Source organism: Diadema antillarum, unplaced genomic scaffold (assembly GCF_040938485.1).
Source record: "Diadema antillarum isolate AM-2024a unplaced genomic scaffold, OU_Dant_1.0 scf00000064, whole genome shotgun sequence".
Taxonomy (NCBI): Eukaryota; Metazoa; Echinodermata; class Echinoidea; order Diadematoida; family Diadematidae; genus Diadema; species Diadema antillarum.
The window spans coordinates 43,511-64,841 of NW_027270953.1; the positions used below are offsets into that span (position 1 = coordinate 43,511).

The following is a 21,331-nucleotide window of genomic DNA, read 5'->3' on the forward strand; positions in this document are numbered from 1 at the left end:
TTTTTATACCACAGAATGAGATCACAATATTGTCATTCGGTCAAGACTGGAATGTTTGATTGATTGATTTATTGACCGTTGGCTGTACACAACTTGACCGTTGGCTCACACAACTTGACAGATGTTTGTGCATTCTCACCTTGGGGCTCTGAAATGAATGGCAAGTTCTGTCCTCCACAACTGACAGATTGTGCTTGCATGACTATGCAAATGTTGATCTTTCTCTATATGCCTATTTCTAAAGTTTTTTTTTTCCTACAGTTGTAGCTTATTATGAATCTGAAAGCAGAAGTAGACTGAAATTTTATGCAGCTGTATGATAATCATGTACCATAGAATTTGCCAAAAAGTGCTGAAATTTAACAATAAATGATCAATCAAGTGGAACTGCTGGAAATTCCATGTTTCTGTCTGATAGGAAGCAGGCCTGCGAATTCTAAGAACTTGAAGGGTTTAGAGTCTTGTTTGACTGGATACATGTATGTGGGATAAAGTGCACCATGTCTCTTTAAAGCTTGGTCCAAATATATGTACATACCAATATTTGTGTTCAGGATGTTCAAACTATTGTTTCAGTGCTTGAATGGCTGCAGGCTGTGTGCCAGCATACATTGTGTGTGTTGGTCAAAGTGCATAATAAATGTACCTTTGTGTACATTTTTGTGCATGATGTTTGTTTTATCATTACATTAATGATAGATAGCTGGCATCATCGTGTGCAAACAAAAAATAGTGTCATCTCCATAGACATAGTTTTGCGTTAATTGCACAATGTGTGGTTGGGGACTGAATGACTTTTGTGTAAAGGGAAGCTGTACTTGGTACTGGCTGGCTCCTTTGAACATTGCCAATAAATATGAATGTGATTAAAAAAGGGAGGAAATGATTATTTTGTAGATAGGAAAATGAGTGGATAGATGGAAGCCATGCATTGTGAAGCGAGTACTGCATAAAATAAGAGAGATTTTTCTCTTTTTGTGTGTGTGTTGGGTAGGGGGAATTTGCACGAAAGTGCCCCCAAGGACTGTCTGCATTAGAGAGGACCAAAAGAAAAAAAGAAGAACAAAACATGATGAAAACGAAAGAGGAGAAAATGTGCAAACACAGTACATGTTTGTGTTTCATACAGTGTACACGTATAATATGGAAAGAGTCAATATTAAACATTGTTTTCACTTTACCTATGTTTAAGTGCATCGTAGGTATGATATTGGAAAAAAGAAAGCCCAACAACCAGCAAATACCAAAGAAGTTGTACAGTGTGTCATGGAGAAATGGGAGAAAAAATGTAGAAATTGCTGAAAAATGTTGGAATTTTTTTTTTTTCATTTTGTGCTTACCTTGGATGGCAGCATCAGGACGGCTTTGCTCGTAGTGGTTTGTTGAAACTTTCCCTTTAAGTTTGGGTAATGACTTAATATTATCATCTTTCCACTGAATTCACCAACAGTCCCCTCTGGTGGTGGTGGGGGGGGGGGGGAGCTGTCTTCTGCCCCTGTACTAGACCTGTGAGATTGGCCGAGGTCACTGCTAATGCGGGGGAAATGTTTTGATTGTTACATGTGTAAACGTTTGGATGGGGTTGTGGGGCAACATAATTGATCCATTAGATAGTCGAAACGTCTCGGCGATCGCTTGCCCTAATTATGAATGCCTAACAGTCATCAGGACACTAACCTACGTCTTCCGATAGCAATGCACTCAATTTGAAGTGGTTTTGAGACCATGAGGATTGGGTTACTGCTGAAATGTATGTAAAGAGGGGTTTCACATACCAGGGTGCTATGCTGTATACGCCATGTATACTAGCGAGTCTAATTTCTCACGAGCGGGACTCCCAACAAATTCTCGAGCGGTTCAGTTTGTGCGAGTGTGGAGTACAGCAATTAATACCTTGTGTTCATGAACTGTGTTCTGCATACCAGTACATGTATGTAAGTCGGCATGTCACAATCGTGTTGGGACTTCTGCAGTTTGTGATGTCTTGTATGTGAACGATATAAGGAAATGTATAAAGAGAATTCCACAAAATTTAATTTTAATGAAAAGTACACATTCCTGCGACTTATTACTGATGTATGATAAGGGTAATACACACTATGTACAATGTCAATGGTATTCCCCCTGCTTTCTGAAAGAGGTTTAATCAAGTGCTTTTTCATTATGCCAGAAAAGTGAAAATATTCTTTATATTTTCTTTGTATGATTTCCATACATGACACCACAAAGTGTTTTAGTCCTTTCATCAAGTAATGGCAGCACCAAAACTTTGGAAATTCATAACTTTTGAATGAATCATCTGATTTTTCTCAAACTTTGCTGATATGTTCTACTAATATAACACTGCATTCTCTCAATTCACATGATAAAATTATATCTTGATTTCATTCTCCTTGAAACTTTCATAACTTTAATATACTTGAATCAATCGTCAATCATTTGAGACACTGTCATTACCCAAACTGTACTGAAACCTCATTCAATCCTAATGCCTGGTACATGGAATATATGCCAGTCATCATTCCTTTCATTGTCATGATTATTGGTTTTCTTATTCAAGCAAAATTTCTTTGTGTAGGACACTCCTTGGTTAATATGTCACTCATTAGTGCTGGGCCCAGTTTCACGAAGACATCTGGCAGTGTTTTATGTTGAAGTGCCTGCAGCAACTGAAACAACCACTGAGGGGCTGATTGGCCAATGTGTAGCTGTTGCCATGGCAACTTCATGAATAGTGTTGACTTATATTGGGTGAACTTACATTGGTTGAACAAGAGTTTCTTGAAATACGACCTGGAGGTGCAACTGACAAGATTTGAATCCCCCTCTTCTTTATTGGGATGTTACCGCATTGGCTGCCCTTTTGGTATGCAAATACGGTACTTGTGATATTTGTTCTCATGAGCGATTGACACCACCTTGCCAATATGCAGCGTACACATGCATCGCGATATTTCACTCAGTGCTTTTCAATAGCATTAGAGCGGTTTGCGTGTGTGTGTACCTTTGTAGGTGTGCAGTATTTTGTTTGCCAAGTTCGACCATGACTTTGAGGATTGTGAAGGTGCAAGGATATACTTTCGACGGCCATTGAAACCACATGCTCAAAAAGACCTCACACCATCCTCAATGTGAATCCATGGGGCAGTCTATGCTTTCAATTTTGCGTGTAATAAAGGGCACTTCAATTCCTTCTGCATTGCAGTTTAAATGCCCAGTACTGTTAAAAGTAATGATTTATAATCTTTTTTAGACTACATGAGCATACAGTACCTAATTCTTATCTTTATATGAGTGATATCAGTAGTATGTGGAAATGTTATGTTCATGATACAAAGAAGACAGACTGATAAATAAAGTGAGTTAAGGTAAAAGCTTGTAATGGTATCTTGCCAGTTTGTTGTTGTTTGAGTGCATGTTGTTTCTGTGAGATGAAATTGAACGAAATTTGAATAAAGAATTATATTAAAAAAAAATGTTGTATAATCTGACTTTGCCGTAACTGGAATCCTATAGAAGACAGGGCCTGTTTGGATCAGATAGATGTGGAATTTATTGATGTAATGCCATATACTGTTTTTCAAATAACATCTTATGGAATTGAAAGGGTATGCATGGCTTCCTTTCCCACGGCTATTAATTCTTATTGGCAATGTGTGTGTACAGCTTCTTTGTCTTTATCAGAGAATAGACTCAAAAGCATGAAGTAGTGACAGATTTTGAGAGAAAAAAAAAAGATACACTGTAAAAGCAAATAATTCTTGCTTTCTAATCGATTGTTGAATTGCTTTGCCTTCTAAATTGTAAAAAAAAAGTGAAATGTTTTATCTTCTAACTTTGAGGGAAAGGCATCCTTTGTGCAAAAGAAAGAAAAAGCAAGGAATGATCGTCAGAGGAAATACAATTCTCTTTCTTGATTTAGTGTTCTTGTAATGGGTCAAAGTTCAGATAAAATTTGATGCAAAAGGGCATTATGATCAAAAGGGCATTCAATCAAAAGGGCAGATCTCACTGGAGGAGACTTCTCTGCAAGATCTCGGATGTCTTAGAGACATCGCAAACAAATTAGTCTTTGCGACTATGTTGCGACTAAGGAGATGTCTCGAAGATCAGCTGGAGACTGGAGAAAGTCTTTGAAAAATTAAAATTAGTTCGATCCTCTTACAACTACCAAAGACCAGGCTAGTATGCCTGACAATTCTTCAATCAGCCAGACTCGCATTGCTACCAGGTCATAACGTAGTCTTCAAGCCTATGAAATACCCACTTCACCCTGATGACAATTAGCATCATGTGGATGAGATATTTTAGGGACATCCAGAGTGCTTGCACCAGTTTGCTACGTACATGTATGTCATCAATTTTTAATCTGATCGCTCACTAAATAAAGCTGTCTTCCTCTTCTTTGTTTTCTCTTCCCCTCTCACCCACCAGCTCTTCGATATCATCGTGGTCGCCGTCACCTTCGTCATCGACCTCGTGCTCCTGGCGAGCAACGTGGAGGACAGTAAGCCTTGGTGTAAGGCTACCACCTACATCATATCCCTGAGGTTATGGAGAGTTTTCGGCATATATGCAAGTAAGTCAAAGATGATGGCACGGACTGGTCGTAGATCAGTGTTGTTATCAGTTTCAAATTCTAAGCGTGTCCCGGTAGCAAAAGTTGCTTCTGACTGTAAAAAGAAAAAATCAATTCATGATGAGCGCCAAGAGAGGATATGACTAGGGCCTTTTGCATAAAAGTTGGGATCAAATATATGACACAAAATCTAACAGTCTCTGACTACTCAATTCTGATTGGCTGATACCTGACCTATGTTTGATTGCATCTTCTATGCAACGAGGCCCAGGAGAAATACAGGGTGACAAGTATAGCTATAATTGGCAGCTCTTCTGTAGCAGGGGTGGATCCAGGAATTCCATAAAGGGGAGGCGCCTTTACAAAATTAAAGGGGGGGATGCTGCCCCCATTTTTTTCTTTTGTTTTATTTTGACAATAATTTTTTTTTTTGTTTTAACAATAAATAAAGATGCATCCACCACTGTATAGTTGGCATTCATTTCTGTTTTGTAACATAGAAAACACACGGGCCATAGAGTGTCTTTAGTGGTGGGGGGGGGGGGGGGGGGGGGGCGTCGGGTAAATTTCATGGTTGTAAAAAGAGTCACTGATACCCCCATAACAGTCCAACTTAGACTATGAATGAGTGACTGTAAAACCAGAAATGTTTGTGTGCCTTTTAATTTCGCAAATTTTGCGAGAGCCAAGATTTGCGTATTTCAAATGCGCTTGAAAATGTTAGTCTGCACTATATACATTGAGTGCCAGTGGAAATTTGTGAAAATTTTATTGAGCCGAAAAGGCCATTGGCCTCAATTTGCAAAAATTTCATGCCGCAAACATTTCTTGCCTTTCTACAGTTCTCTGTCCGTCAGCATGTTAAAATGAATGAAATTTTACCAAGTGACTAAAATGAATAAATTGCACCTGTTGCAATAAAAAGTTCCCAAAAGTTGTTTCTCTGTTGGCTGTATTTGCAACGTGATCTTGCTCGACAAAGTGACCTACTTGGGTGCTTAGGGTTCATCAGCATTTGCTCGAGGGAGAGGTGGGAAGATATTTTGGAGGATTTTTCTCAGAAGTGTTATTCATTTCTCCTCTCTTATTTTTTTTTTTCTCCCTGTTTCTGACTAAGTCACTGTTGTTCGGTGCTTGTATAGCTCATCGTCCTTAATTGGCAAGGCTTAAAACAATCCTGTATTGAGCGATACTCACTGACATGAAGTGACAGGTGTAATGTTGTATAGCTGTGATACTTGTGTGTTTTGTATTCTGGTCTATATCTTCTTTGCTAAACATTTTCTTTCTGTTTTTTTATCTTTTTGTGAAGAACTGAGCTTTATTTTTCTACCTTTTTTCTTTTCCACTAAACAGTGTGTAAATGAATTACTCTAAAATACTATCTGGTCATTCAATTAGTTTTGCAATCTATAAAATGTAAATCTTTGTTTAGTTGCCTAACGTATTAAAGTAATTTCCTTACTTTTGACTGAAAAACATTCATTTATTCATTATTTGTTCCTTTTTTCACTCATACATTAGTTTCTATTTCCTCAATCATTCAGTCATTTGTCTACTTATGTTATTATCCATACATAAACATGTATTTTTCACGCTGAAGGCATTCATTCTTCATGCATTATTTTTTTTTTCACATCAATTATATCTAGGGCATTGTGCCAGAGTGACGCAACAAATGGTTATTGCATGAAATCATCAGGCAAGTTTGTTATTAAGCAGAACAGAAGCAGAAGGAGAAGGAAAAACAGACCTACCTGGAATGGAGGGCTGTTTTTTTTGTTTTTTTGTTTTTTAATCCTCATGGAGATACTGGATAATCCTTCTTGGAATTTGTACATTCCTTTGCTTTATAATACTGAGTTTTTTTTTTCTATGTCAGCATGTGCCATCGTATATCAAATTTTAATGGTTAGCATGATTGAATAATAGCCTCACTTACTATGTGCTGTATTTGCTATTTGGAAAGAACATTTCACATAATGCATTTATAGAGTTAAAGTGCAGACCATATAACCCGGATCAATTCTGATGCCACTTGACTTTTGAATACCAAGCCTTTGTTTCCTCATAATTCAGCAATGATGCTGTCATGGTACATGTATGTTGATGAGAGACTAGTGTTAGGTCCCTAGCATTGTAGATGTTTAAAGGGATAGTATAGTATTGGTTGAGAAGGGGGAATTAAGATTTTAACATTTTGCGAGATAATTAGAAACCATACATGTATGATGATATATTAAGACATACAATTCTGTAAGAGGAATTTAAAGTTTATTGGATGAAAATCGGTTTTGAAATGGCTGAGATAAGATTTTTTTTTTTTTTGCTGAGATAATTTCTTATCTCGGCCATTTCAAAACCGCTTTTCATCCAATAAATTTAAAATTCCTCTCAGAATTGTATGCCTTGATATATCATCATACATGTAAGTGGTTTCTAATTATCTCACAAAATGATAAAATCTGAATTTCCCCCTTCTCAACAAAAATCATACCATCCCTTTAAAAGCAAAGACACATTTTACAGGCATATTTCTTAAAATACATAAAACATGATAACTGTCAACATGCAAGATCCCCTGTAACAGACACATATTATGCATGTTTACATCATATACATTAGTTATTATTATTATTACTGTATTTTTTATTAGAGAAATCTGTGATCCTGTAGATAATTACACATATCAGAGTCAGGATGTTAAAGTATATCTTGATCTCGTCAGCCATTAAACAGAAGAGACCGACCAATAATAATGTTGAGTCACATTTAATCAAACAGACCAGACCGGATTTGTTCAGGCTCCACCACTGAACTTTATCTGGGTGGTACTACATGTTTGTACCCGCAATGTGCTGATGCAATCTGAATGTCCATTTGGGATTAGGCCTACACATAGTGACCTGTCACCATAAAGATTGACAAACATCAATTTCCTAGTAATTATTTGATCTTTAACTCTCCCATGTTCTAAGCTTCTATTAGGATGTATCATTTTTCTTATGTCATTCATTCAAATAATTAAAAAAAAACATCTTTTTTTACAAAGTGAGATAAAGCCAGCAACTGGATTAGCAGAGATTTAGGAAAGTTAGCTTTGAAGGATTTAATGGAATTAAGTTTGCAGGAGCTTTGGTTTGTGATTACACACAAAGGGTTAATTCAAGACACTTCCTTAGTAAACATGCCTTATGAAAGCAGGCGAAATTCGACTGTAGAACATTTCTAGACTTTGAAACGTAGACAGGAAGTAATATAGATATGATTATGTGGACTTGTGAGTAAATATCACATTTCGTAATTTCTTACCCACGTCACATTATTTTGTAGTTGTTTTTTTTGTTGTTGGTGCCACCGATATCTCAACCTTTTATATTTTATATTTATTTGGTTTATCATTTTTGTAATACGTGGTCTGAGAAGAATTTCACTTTCACACAAGCAGACCAAATATTAGGCTATGCACATATACGTAAAACACATATCACTTATTGCACATGTCAGACCACTGTCTTAAAGGGACCACTGGTATGGGATTCAAATGCATTTTGACTTCTATTTCAATCATATAACCCTGATTGTCACTTTTGAAGGTGTCATGTACCAACGCAAGTTAACATGCATTTGCTTTTAATTGTCGGCTGAGAGCCAGAAGGGCATTATTGCAATTTGGGTATTGAATTATTTGCTATCTCAGAGTAGAACTTGGTCTCTACATTTTGGTATATTCAATCTTAATAGGTTATTTTCATTTTCAGTAAAATGTAAAAAATCAGATCTACAAAGACCATTTTATCCCATATTTGGAACAATGCTTATAAATCTACTCACTTTTAATAAATAGACTTTGTATTTCATGAAAATTGATCATTACATTTCATTTACGCTCAAATCTTAGAACGTGATATCGCCCTTCTTTTTTCTCAGCTGAAAACATTTCCTTAAAACGTCTTAAGGAAATATGGATGGGTGGGTTACTGGGGCCCAGTCTTTAATTGTACATACTTGTATGTCATACATGGTACGTACCATCATGTACTTGCTGTGAAATTCAGCAATGCAGGAATGATAAACGAATGCAGACAATGCAAACATTGATATCAGATGCTGCTCCTGCGCCAGTTCTAATTTCATCCAGCTGTACTTTGGTATTTTGTCAACCTGTCAACAGCTGGTGTGAACAAGGCCAGGGAAGGGGCAATAGCGGAGCTTCAGACGGTCAAATATGCCCGCAACCAGGCCGAAGTCCAAGCAGATGCCTTGCAATCTCAGTGTGACCAGCAACTTGTGAGTGACCGTGTCCAGTTATGTGATTTTCCCTATTTGGATAGTTGCTGTGTTTCTATGAAGATTACAAATGTACTTGATCTTCTTTTCTCACTATGCTAGAGCCCTGTTTTTGTATGAAAAGCACTCTAAATTGTTGAATTGCAGTTCATTTCACAGTGTCTTTTCAAAATGCTGTAATTACACTGATATTTTTGAAACTATACTGTATCCTGCCATAACACGAATGCATTTTGTAGCGTGGCCAAGGTGTGAGATCACTCATTTTCCTGTGAAAATTGATAAAACTTTTGTATTCTGGCAATGTAATTAATATTTCTGGAATCTGCACTTACCTCCCCCTCAAAGATGCATCCCAGTTATGAGGTAAAATGCATAGGATTTTTCCAACCTGTGCTTGACTGAGATTCATGTCCCCCTTTCTCCTCCCTCCCTACCCCCCCCCCCCCCCACCCCCAACCCTTGCAGAAAGAGATAGCACACTTGCGAGACTTTCTGAGGCAGCACAACCTAGAGCCGGACTCACCCAAGATGATGTTCCCCCCAGACTACCGGCATCGCTACACGATAGCTGTAGACTTTGACAAGGCTGATACCGTCAGGGTCAATGACAGGGTCAACTCAGGTAATGTCCAGAGGGAATAATTGGTCAACTCAGGTAATGTCCAGAGTGAACAGTTGGTCAACTTGGGTAATGTCTAGAGTAATCAATTGGTCATCTCATATACTGTCCAGAGTAAACAATTCTAATTGGTCAGTCCAGGTACATGTAATGTCCAGAGTGACAATTTGTCAATGGAGGTAGTGTCAAGAATGAACAATTGCTCAGCTTAGGTTATGTCACGGTGAACAAATAATAATCAACAGGAAACAAAATGTACAAATTAGGTCCATTCAAGATCTTTCACACACAAGTTTCGTATTTGTTATTATTTTCCTAAAAGTTCTGTTTTTATGTAATTTGCATGCATTTACAGTTTAGAAAGTATCAAATTTCGTAAAGAAATGTGATTGAGATTAAAATCTACTTTGTTCTTTCTGTCTCGTCACTTGAAAGGGTTTTCTTTCCTTAGTGATGCCCTTCATATATTTTTTTTTTTTTGGTAAATGGAGATCTAATCCTGAATATGTAGCTATGAAAGTAGAAAAGATATTGAATGTGGAAACTGGGCAGACACTGCTTATGAGGTTGTTTTTGTTAGAAAGAAAACCGATGTATTTCTTCATGTATGTGGCTAAGAAATGAAGCAAAGCCATTTGGGTATCATCTTTGTACCATCAAGTGATGATGAATTCTATATCATCCATCTAACATGTCCTGTGTGTGTGGGCTGAAAGTCTTTCCAAGTGGTTGACAATCAAGACAACTCCATCTGCCATTTTCGGATTTAATGATATTTTTATCACTACATTTGCCCCAGCTCTGGATGCAATTACGCACCGTTTTAATCACCAGTTGTTCATTTTTTCCCCCTCTTCTTTGCATCTCCTTGCCGGTCTCCATATGTAGAATCATCCTTAGCCAGTGCAATAGCTAATCTTGAGCTGATTTCAGAGGGGGACCAGAGGGAGAGGGTACCCACGATAGGAGGGGGTGGCACAGGGGCACAAGGGGCGCACCAGGGCCACTCCCCGTCCTCGCTAGCCTCCACCTCAGCAGGGAGGAGCCCCGCCCATCAAAATGTTTTAAGTGAGAATCTCTCCATCTTCTGTCTGTCTGTATGTCTGTCTTTTTCCATCTCTCTCTTCATATGTCTCCCTCTGTCTCTGCTTTTTAACTCCATCTCTTTCTGTTTCTATCTTTCTCTGTCTCTATATCTCTTTCTGTTTCTATCTTTCTCTGTCTCTTTATCTCTTTGTGTTTCTATCTTTCTCTGTCTCTATATCTCTGTTTCTATCTTTCTCTGTCTCTTTATCTCTTTGTGTTTCTATCTTTCTCTGTCTCTATATCTCTTTCTGTTTCTATCTTTCTCTGTCTCTTTATCTCTTTCTGTTTGTATCTTTCTCTGTCTCTATATCTCTTTCTGTTTCTATCTTTCTCTGTCTCTATATCTCTTTCTGTTTCTATCTTTCTCTGTCTCTTTATCTCTTTCTGTTTCTATCTTTCTCTGTCTCTATATCTCTTTCTGTTTCTATCTTTCTCTGTCTCTTTATCTCTTTGTGTTTCTATCTTTCTCTGTCTCTATATCTCTGTTTCTATCTTTCTCTGTCTCTTTATCTCTTTGTGTTTCTATCTTTCTCTGTCTCTATATCTCTTTCTGTTTCTATCTTTCTCTGTCTCTTTATCTCTTTCTGTTTCTATCTTTCTCTGTCTCTATATCTCTTTCTGTTTCTATCTTTCTCTGTCTCTATAACTCTTTCTGTTTCTATCTTTCTCTGTCTCTATATCTCTTTCTCTTTCTATCTTTCTCTGCCTCTATATCTCTTTCTATTTCCATATTTCTCTGTCTCTATATCTCTTTCTGTTTCTATCTTTCTCTGTCTCTATATCTCTTTCTGCTTCTATCTTTCTCTGTCTCTATATCTCTTTCTATATCTATCTTTCTCTGTCTCTATATTTCTTTCTGTTTCTATCTTTCTCTGTCTCTATATCTCTTTCTGCTTCTATCTTTCTCTGTCTCTATATCTCTTTCTATATCTTTCTCTGTCTCTATATCTCTTTCTGCTTCTATCTTTCTCTGTCTCTATATCTCTTTCTGTTTCTATCTTTCTCTGTCTCTAGATCTCTTTCTGTTTCTATCTTTCTCTGTCTCTAGATCTCTTTCTGTTTCTATCTTTCTCTGTCTCTATATCTCTTTCTGTTTCTATCTTTCTCTGTCTCTATATCTCTTTCTGTTTCTATCTTTCTCTGTCTCTATATCTCTTTCTGTTTCTATCTTTCTCTGTCTCTATATCTCCTTCTATTTCAATCTTTCTCTGTCTCTATATCTCTTTCTGTTTCTATCTTTCTCCGTCGTTATATCTCTTTCTGTTTCTATCTTTCTCTGTCTCTATATCTCTTTCTGTTTCTATATTTCTCTGTCTCTATATCTCTTTCTGTTTCTATCTTTCTCTGTTTCTATATCTCTTTCTGTTTCTATCTTTCTCTGTCTCTATATCTCTTTCTATTTCTATATTTCTCTGTCTCTTTATCTCTTTCTGTTTCTATCTTTCTCTGTCTCTGTATCTCTTTCTGCTTCTATCTTTCTCTGTCTCTATATCTATCTTTCTCTGTCTCTGTATCTCTTTCTGCTTCTATCTTTCTCTGTCTCTATATCTCTTTCTATATCTATCTTTCTCTGTCTCTATATCTCTTTCTGTTTCTATCTTTCTCTGTCTCTATATATCTTTCTGTTTCTATCTTTCTCTGTCTCTATATCTCTTTCTGTTTCTATCTTTCTCTGTCTCTATATCTCTTTCTGTTTCTATCTTTCTCTGTCTCTATATCTCTTTCTGTTTCTATCTTTCTCTGTCTCTATATCTCTTTCTGTTTCTATCTCTCTCTGTCTCTATATCTCTTTCTGTTTTTATCTTTCTCTGTCTCTATATCTCTTTCTGCTTCTATCATTCTCTGTCTCTATATCTCTTTCTATTTCTATCTTTCTCTGTCTCTATATCTCTTTCAACTTCTATCATTCTCTGTCTCTATATCTCTTTCTATTTCTATCTTTCTCTGTCTCTATTTCTCTTTCTGCTTCTATCTTTCTCTGTCTCTATATCTCTTTCTATTTCTATCTTTCTCTGTCTCTATTTCTCTTTCTGCTCCTATCTTTCTCTGTCTCTATATCTCTTTCTGTTTCTATCTTTCTCTGTACAAGAGAGTACAATCAAGCTGTGCAGAACAAAGAGTTTGAATGGATTGTGCCGATTCAGAGTTTAGATTACATCATAGGTGCACAAACAACATCTTGAAAAGTAAATAATTTATATTACCTAATTTACACTGTATCTTCCACAGAGCCAAGAGAAGATTTTGTTATTCATTAGTGAACCAATCAGATGCTGATGTTCTGACGGTGAATTGTGTAATATTTCCTTCTACCACTGCAAGTGAGCTTGACCATGTTGTCAGTGAATAGGTAATGACTGCATTTATATCATTAGATTTAGCATGGCATGTGATTACAGCTGACTTGATCTGTGTGGCACAGGTACAACTCAGGTGTCGGGTCACCCACCCAGAGGGTCCTTTGACATTGAAATAGGAGAAGAGGCCAGGGAGACGGGGGCAAGAGGTGATGGTATGAAGGGCATCACCAACCCAGCTTTTGATCCTGAGGAGGACGAGGTGGAGGAGGAAGAGGAGGAGGAGGAGGAGGAAGAGGAAGGGGAAGATGGTGACCCTACGATGGAAGGACCTTCTGATGTTCCGGAGGGTGTTTCTCCATCAACAAACAACAGTGAGTTGTCTTTAGTTTTAGAAAAATTATGGTGTCCCGATTGACAAATTACTCTTCATCGATGTAAGTAAGCACCAAATATTCAGTGTTTTGAATAATAGCCATGATGAAAAAAAAAAAAAAAAATGTGAGCATACATACTCCAGTGGGGTTCAATTCCGTGACTATTACTACTGTATAATGATTTTTTATCATTTCTGCTAGTATTTCACTGGATAGATGAAAAATTCACCTTCATTTGAGCTGTATTTTGGCCATTATGTCAGTGTCTTGATTTAGTTGCAAAATTTGCAGAAACCTCCGAATATTTCAGTGTATTTCTATTCCTTAGACTGGCAACACATTCATTGTGTCTGTCTCAAATTGTCAAATTTATGTTCATTCTCTTCTTATTTCAAGATTTTTTTTTTTTAAATTTAATCAGCCCTATGTAATTTTTCATGAATTTTGTGAATTACATTTGAGCCACATATATGAGAACCGATGAAAATGTTGTGAACAGACAAGCATTTAGTGCACTTACGATAGGCTCGGTGTCAAAATCGCAAAAACAACATCTTGCGAAACTGTTTTTAATGACCTCCTCATTCACGGAAATACCTGTACATGAAATTAACAGCCTTTACAGTATCTTATTGAGGCAAGATGGGGAATGGCCTTGGCATGTAGCAGTGCATTGCGGTGATTATTTTTTTTTGTCTTGATGATCACAGATGCAGACGATGAGGCCCAGCTGAAATTAGAGTTGGAAGAGATCCAAAGACTGTCGCAAGAGGCTCTCGAACAGCTGGAGTTGACATCGACGCATGAAATTGTAAGCGGGCTTTCACCAATCTCTCTTTCTAGACAGTGGGCTGGCCTTCAAACCATTCAGTATTGCTTGCATTTTTTATGAACCACCTTGTACTGAGTCAGTTGAAGATAATGAGCAATCATTTCTCATTTTGTTTTGTTCAATATTACGAGAAACAGTGAGCAAGGCCTAATGAATGATTCAGTATGAAATTATTTTGGGCAAAGGTACACTGTAGAAGTAAACCAGAAACCAGCTCACAGTCAAACCAACAGTTGCCTCTGTTTTATCACATCATACCACAGTTATTGGGATCAATAACCGATATGTGACCAGTTACAACAAAAGGATCCGAAAGTCGGGGAGGACAATTTTCTGAAAGTGGCATGACATTATTTCTTTACTCTTCTTCTTTAATTTCATATATAGTACAACTCATAAATGTACTCGGTTCCGGAGATATCGATGATTTTATTAGCGCATGTCAAGTGGTTGTGGAAATCAGAGTTTTGAGTAAAACGCCTTCAAAGTTTTCCTTCCGACGCTATCATGATCAAGGGGAGGCGAGACAGTTTTCACCTCTTTATGCTCCTAGCGACCTCTGCGATGTTCATTCAAGCTTAGTGCCAGCGGTCTACGCACGACCAATCAGTAATCAGGATGCCACGCACTGACCAATAAGATCACTCCCTCGTTGCTAGGAGCGTAGTCTAGCTGCGGCGCTAAATCCAAATCTTCGGACACGTTCCTGTTACTTAAGTCAGAAAATCATGGCCCAGAAAAATGCTGATTTCTTGCCTTTCCTTTGATCATTTAGCTTTGAAATTTCGGCAGATGATAAACAAAACATTAGACAACAAAAGTATATGCCAAAAACAGAAATACGATTGTTTTGACCAAGTTTGATGGTGTGACTTCAAACTCAATTTTCTCGGCTCAGCCGTCAGCGACTTTAGGATCCTTTTGTTGTAGCGGGTCACTTATGATCAAGGCATTACAGTACTTATTTTGAGTTGTGAAACTGTTAAAAAGTCTGTTTGTTATTATGATGTAGTGATTAGATGCATTTGTACAAGACTGAAATAGATGTTTTGAAAGATGAGTTTTATATAAAGAGTAAATGCAACTGCAATTTTAGTGCAGTTAAACTATAAACTGAACATGAAAATGCTAAGCATTTGCATTGATTGCTGTGTAACTATACATTGAATCACTGACTATCATGTTTCATATATTCTCCTGACAACACTTACCAAACCATTGCACTATCAGCCAAAAAGAAAATAGAATAGATTGAAGAGTTGTGACATTTACATAATTTTTGTTTCAGAATGGTGTACCGACAACATCGTTGTGATCTTGGATCAGGCTTGTGTGGGAATTCGGGACAAGCAACGGAAGTTATCAAAACAACACTGTTTAGATAATCTGACAATCCTGTGCCACAATGGGGGATTTCTCAAGTTTTCTCTGGCTCATGCTTGATCTGGCCGTACAGTTTTTTTGAAGGGTAGAACGCTAGCTGCCCCAAGACTACAGTTGGTAATGCCTTACGCATGCCCCCGACTCTTCTCGCCACTCGCCAATAGTAGTGGGAACGGCTAGCCAGATTCAGATAATAGAAATGTTCTGCTGCGCGTCCAGATGAGCGATACTGGAGGGGCGTGTCCAGGAGTCAACCTTTGGACAGCGAGTGGTGTCATTTGTGCAAGATGCTGGGCCCGATTTGTCGCAGCACCCATGTCGCGAAGCGCCAGCATTCCTGGACGGTATGCCCTGCATCACGTGATTAAGATCCTCGGGTGATAATTACCACCACTGCGTGTGGATTTCATGTCCTGTGGCGAAGCGCCTTTTGGTATAATGCTTGATTTGTCAGAGAAATAGTGTTCTAAGAGTACTGTGTCTCCTTCATTTCTTGGTGCGAGAAACTTGTGGTGAATGTGCAGGTTTTAGAAGCAATCTGAGATTTGTTTTTTGCCTGCTATATCTTTATCAAAGTGCCAGTGATTTGACCATCTTGTTGGTGCAATTCGTCCCTCATCAACCCAAACATCAAGTTCACCAATCATGTGAGGAGGCAGAGGTACATTGTACCTATGGCTAATTCTTTGAGCATTCCCTGTGCTGTATTCTGTGGTTGTGCACATGCGACATGCAGTGTGCTATTATTCTCTCTCTTTTTCTTCTTTTTTTACTAGTTGTGTCTATCATGGCATGCTGGTACTGTGAAATATCAGAGATATGATGAAATGAAATAGAAGATGTGTTGTCAAAAGCAATGCTATAGGCAGTATCAAGTTAAAAACTGTAAAGTACTGATTTTTTTTTTCTTTGATTATATCTAGTGCAATTGCAATTGGTTCAGTCATTTTGTCTCCCTTAAAGTGCAAGTAGATGTGTGTATTCAAAAGTAGCAGCAAGTACCAGATATGAACTTGGAACTTGGATGCATAGTGAAAGCAAACTGAGATCAGACATGTTCATTTAAATAGGTCCTTTAAAAAGCAGGCGAGAAAAATGTGTCCAAGTTAGATTGAAAGAGTGATAATTACATTGGTATTAATGTGAACAGTAGGTATTCTGAAAAACTTGAGATATTCTACTGTGCATACAATTCAACCTGCTCATAGGATGAGAAAGTGTGTATTCACCTAATTTTTGTAATTTTGGCAACATTTTTGCAGACTGCTTGCAGAATTGATGTCTGGCACAAGGATTTGTGACAGAGCTGTAGATTTATATCATTCTAAATTGTAATGAATTTCATGTGTGTATTCCTACTGCTCAGTACTGCTTGAGATCATGGTGATTTTGTTTGATATTATTTATCATTATTCTTTTTTTTTATCACATTGCCTTTTCTCATTAGAATGTCATGCTGCATTTATGTTGTGAAGACAAACTCATCAATATACAGTATAGCTTCCCTCATACATGATGATGAAAATGATAGTGGTCATGATGACGACGATGACAACGACAACGACGACGATAAGACTGATAGTATGATATATTCATTTACACAGTGCTCTTACACAAATTGGTTCCATAGCGCTTTTCAAAGGTAAATGTGTGGTTGTTGGACAGGCAGAAGTGATAGTGTAAGTCATGATCTCACGCAGAAGAATTTCCAGAGTTTACCCGAAAGGCATCTCTATAGGAACAAGTTCTGTAATCTATCACAGTGTGAAAGATTACAGCAAAATATCCTACTTGATCGTTACTTCTTAAAATTCCCTCACTCACAGCTCAGGCATGATAAAAGGGAGATCATGTAACATTATTGCTTCAAACTGCTTATGTATGACCATTTGGGGGGGGGGGGGGTAGGATGGAGATGTGGGATAAATGTTTTATAAAAGAGGAAAGTTGAGAGATTGGAAGAAGGTCACAGCTTTGTTGTGATCAATGATTTATGCTATTCCTGGTTCGTTTGTCCATGTTTTCAGTTTAAGCTGGTAAATTTGATTAAGATACACCGTATTTGGTAAGGAAAAGAGAAAGAAATATTATGATATGCAACATACTCTTGTTTCCCCACTCATTTCCTAGAAGCACATGTATACCCCCTTCTTTCTCAGCACAAGAAAAGCCTAAAGAAAGGGAATACCTAACAAACAAACAAACAAGTATGACAGCAACCATATGCTAATACTGTATAAGCTGTTATTTTCGCGAGGATTTAATTTTTGCGAATTTTGCAAATCACAGGTGGATCGCGAATTTACAACACACGAAAATGTCTCCATGTGCTTTGTTAATAGAGCATTAACGTAAGCGTCGGTGTCGATTTGCGAAAACAACATCTCGCGAAAATGTCTATGACTTCGTCATGCTTCCTGCATGTGAAGGAAAATTGGGTTTCTTTATGTTTGATTCATGGAGTTAAAGGGATCGTACAGTTTTGGTTGAGACTTAACTTCAGGTTTTTATCATTTTTTGGTGAGATAGTGAGAAACCTCTTATGAAATATGAAAAAGCATGTAATTCCATGAAGATTTCAACATTTATTTGATGAAAATTGATTTTGAAATAGCTGAGATATCCAAAACAGAGTGATCCTAATAAAGTGTGGGACCCACATTTTATTATGATCATTTTGTTTTACTTTGTTTTTGGATGTTTCAGCTATTCCAAAACCGATTTTCATGAAATAAACTTTGAATTCCTCTTAAGATGGTATGATCTGTACTATTTCATAAGTGTTTTCTTGCTATCTCGCAAAAAAGTTAAAGCCCAATTTTCATCTCCACCAATACTGTACTATCCCTTTAAAAGGTATATAAAATGTGTTTAAGCAGTACACTGTCCTCTTCTTCCTGATCCATCTTTATTCAAGAACCTTGGTTTACCATATAAGCTTAGAGCTTTATAGTCAAGTTACCCTCTAGGGCATGTGTGGTTTCCCCAATGAATAGTTACTTTTACTTTGCCTTTTTCTTTGTATGCGGTGGCCTGAATGCTATCATCCTTGACTTTTCGTGCAATCACTATTTCATATTATTATTATCATTATTATTATTATTATTATGTAAGGTTATTTTGTTGATTTGAATGGCTGTACTGTTTTTCTGCAGCACAGTATTGTCCATCTTGTAGTCAATTTTTGCATACCATTCATGGTATCATCTTCCTCTCTCCTCTTCCTTCTAGATATTATATCCTCTCTGCATCTCAAAGTCAAGAGTAGATCCATCTTACAAGATTAAAGGTCATTTATCCTTTTGCAAACATCACAAAATTTTGCATGGTTGAAAAATAGTGTATCTCAACATCATGTCTGAAATCTTATGGCAATACACCTAAAATAATGAAAAACCTAAGCCCATGCCACTCAATAATATGCTCCCTTTTGTACTGAGAATAACTTTTTGTTTGTTTGTTTTTTGTCTGAATACTAAAAGTCACTTGAAATTTGTAGTATTATTCCCCCCCCCCTCCCCCTATCTTAAAGGACAAGTTCACCTTCATAAACATAAGGATTGAGAGAATGCAACACTATTAGTAGAACACATCAGTGAAAGTTTGAGGAAAATTGGACAATCGATGCAAAAGTTATGAATTTTTAAAATTTTTGTGTTGGAATTGCTGGATGAGGAGACTACTACAGCTTGTGAGTCATATGCGTACAACAGTATAAAGAAAATGTAAAAGAAAATTCAACATATTTTCACTTTTTTCGCATAATAAAAGAGCTCTTGACTTGCCTCTTTCTAAAGGCAGGGGGAATAATATTGCCCATAACATTTGTCGGTAACGAGTCAGGGGAATGTGTACTTTTTTCAAAAGATGGAATTTTGTGAAATTCTCTTTATATTTTCCTTATATTGTTGTACGCAAGTTATTCATACACTGCAGTAGTCTTCTCGTCCAGCGGTTACTGCACAAAAATTTTAAAAATTCATAACTTTTGAACGGATCGTCTGATTTTCCTCAAACTTTCAATGATGTGTTCTACTAATATTGCTACATTCTCTCAATCCTTATGTTTATAAAGGTGAACTTGTCCTTTAAGGAAGTTTCCAGTTTCATTGTTTGGAGGAAAGGTCTGAAATACGTACCTCTGCAATATACCAGCTTAAAAAGAAGTATGATTTTTAGAGTTGCAAAGGGACACACAAACTTAAAATGTAGAATTTTATGCTTTTTGTTGTAAAAGCTCCCCTGGCTTTGCCCAATCATTAACCAGGCATGTTATTGGTTTTCTTCTTATCATGAAATGGCAGGATGTGTCGATGGAAGAAAGCCGTTCTGTTGGTCCAAGTTTTTGCTTTGCTTTATTATAGAAATGAATGATAGAATGCAGTAATACATTGTGCTTGCGTGTATCTGGAAGGCCTAGTGGCTGTGCCACCACAACCCATGCAGCACTGTATACCCAGGCTACACTAGTATTGAACTGGTTTAAGAAAACCATCCATTGTAGAGAGAAATTACACACCTTGCTGTAATCTCTGTCAGAAATTGTTAATGGTGAATTACCATGGATGTTATCATTTGCAGTGTCTTCTTTGTTTGTTTTAGTTTTTTTTTAAATACAAAAGTTCATATTCACATTCATTTTTTGACCATTTCTGGGGGTTTTTTTTTTGAGTGTTTTTTAAGGGGGGGGGGGGGGGGGGGGGGGGCTGGGAGAGTTGGGGGTTGGGTGTTGGGTAGGGGGTTGTAGTTCCTAGTTCAAGATAATGGCTTTCACTATCCTTATGTATTTTTTCTTAGCATTCCATTCTAATGAGTTGATGTAATATATCAGAGATATGTTTTATATATTATATACACACAGAAATATATGTGTATTGTATATTTGCAGAATGTTTTTATATGTTCCTTGTTTGGGAATGATGCTTTTGTAGCTTGATTGTAATGTGTATATATTTGCTTCTTCAACAGAGCATTGCTGTAATTTTTGTATCAGTCAATTGACTGGAAGATCATGACTACTGTAGTCCCATGTATTCTAGATACTGCTGTGTGGTGCTGTAATTTACAAATGTATCGTAGTGTCTTTTGAAAAAAAGAAATGAAATCAGGTGCAGTCGTAGTTTGACTTTTGACTGATGCAGATTCCACTACGTCATAATTTCGTTCAGATTTAGTTGTGTTTATTTACCAGAAATGGTGCTGTCTTTTAGTATTTACCACAGACCACCTGAGCAAAGTGTCTTTCTATGACCAAAACATTGAATGGTCAAAATAATAGTCACATGATCTTGTGTTCACATCACACATCAGCCTCAGTAGCCATTTTAATGGTTTGATCATGGGAAATACAATGTGTATGACAAAATCAATTGAACAATTTAAAGTAATGACTTGTAGAAAAGCAGCAAGAATGAGATGGAAAAAGTACCCCAAAAGATTTAGCACAATGATAAGTTTGGTCATTCCATGACTATGAAAATGAAGAAACCCCACTCCCAAAAGAAACAATACTGTATGAATCCTGTGTATGGACACAGTCTGATATGGGATTCTTTGCGCATGAAGTGCATTCCATAAATGTGTACTATTTATTAATGCCGGTTTCTCCTCGCCTCTTTCTGACCCTGTCTATCTGTCTGTCTGTCTATCTCTCTGTCTCTGTGTGCGTGTCTGTCTACACAATGTATGTCTCTCTGTCTCTCTGTCTGTCTTTCTTTTTTTCTGTCTGTGTGTCTGTCTGTCTGCCTGTCTGTCTTTTCTCTATCAGTGTCCATCTTTGCACTACTTGTGGTGGTGCTAACAAAATGTATGTTTTCTTTACATAATGACCCCTTGTGCAAAATTTTATGCAATGTAATCATTGAA

General features: G+C 37.1%; 1 protein-coding gene across 1 annotated transcript in view; it reads left to right on the plus strand.

Annotated features, from left to right (window-relative positions):
- LOC139716313 (uncharacterized) overlaps positions 1-16,560 on the plus strand; it is a 57,432-nt gene extending 40,872 nt beyond the window's left edge. Inside the window, exons 5-11 of the mRNA XM_071627873.1 lie at positions 4,435-4,579; positions 8,754-8,869; positions 9,338-9,494; positions 10,380-10,559; positions 13,000-13,248; positions 13,962-14,062; positions 15,372-16,560. Coding sequence (XP_071483974.1) covers positions 4,435-4,579; positions 8,754-8,869; positions 9,338-9,494; positions 10,380-10,559; positions 13,000-13,248; positions 13,962-14,062; positions 15,372-15,398 — 975 coding nt within the window. The 3' untranslated portion in view covers positions 15,399-16,560. The remainder of the gene's footprint in view (positions 1-4,434; positions 4,580-8,753; positions 8,870-9,337; positions 9,495-10,379; positions 10,560-12,999; positions 13,249-13,961; positions 14,063-15,371) is intronic.
- Positions 16,561-21,331: the final 4,771 nt, after the last annotated feature.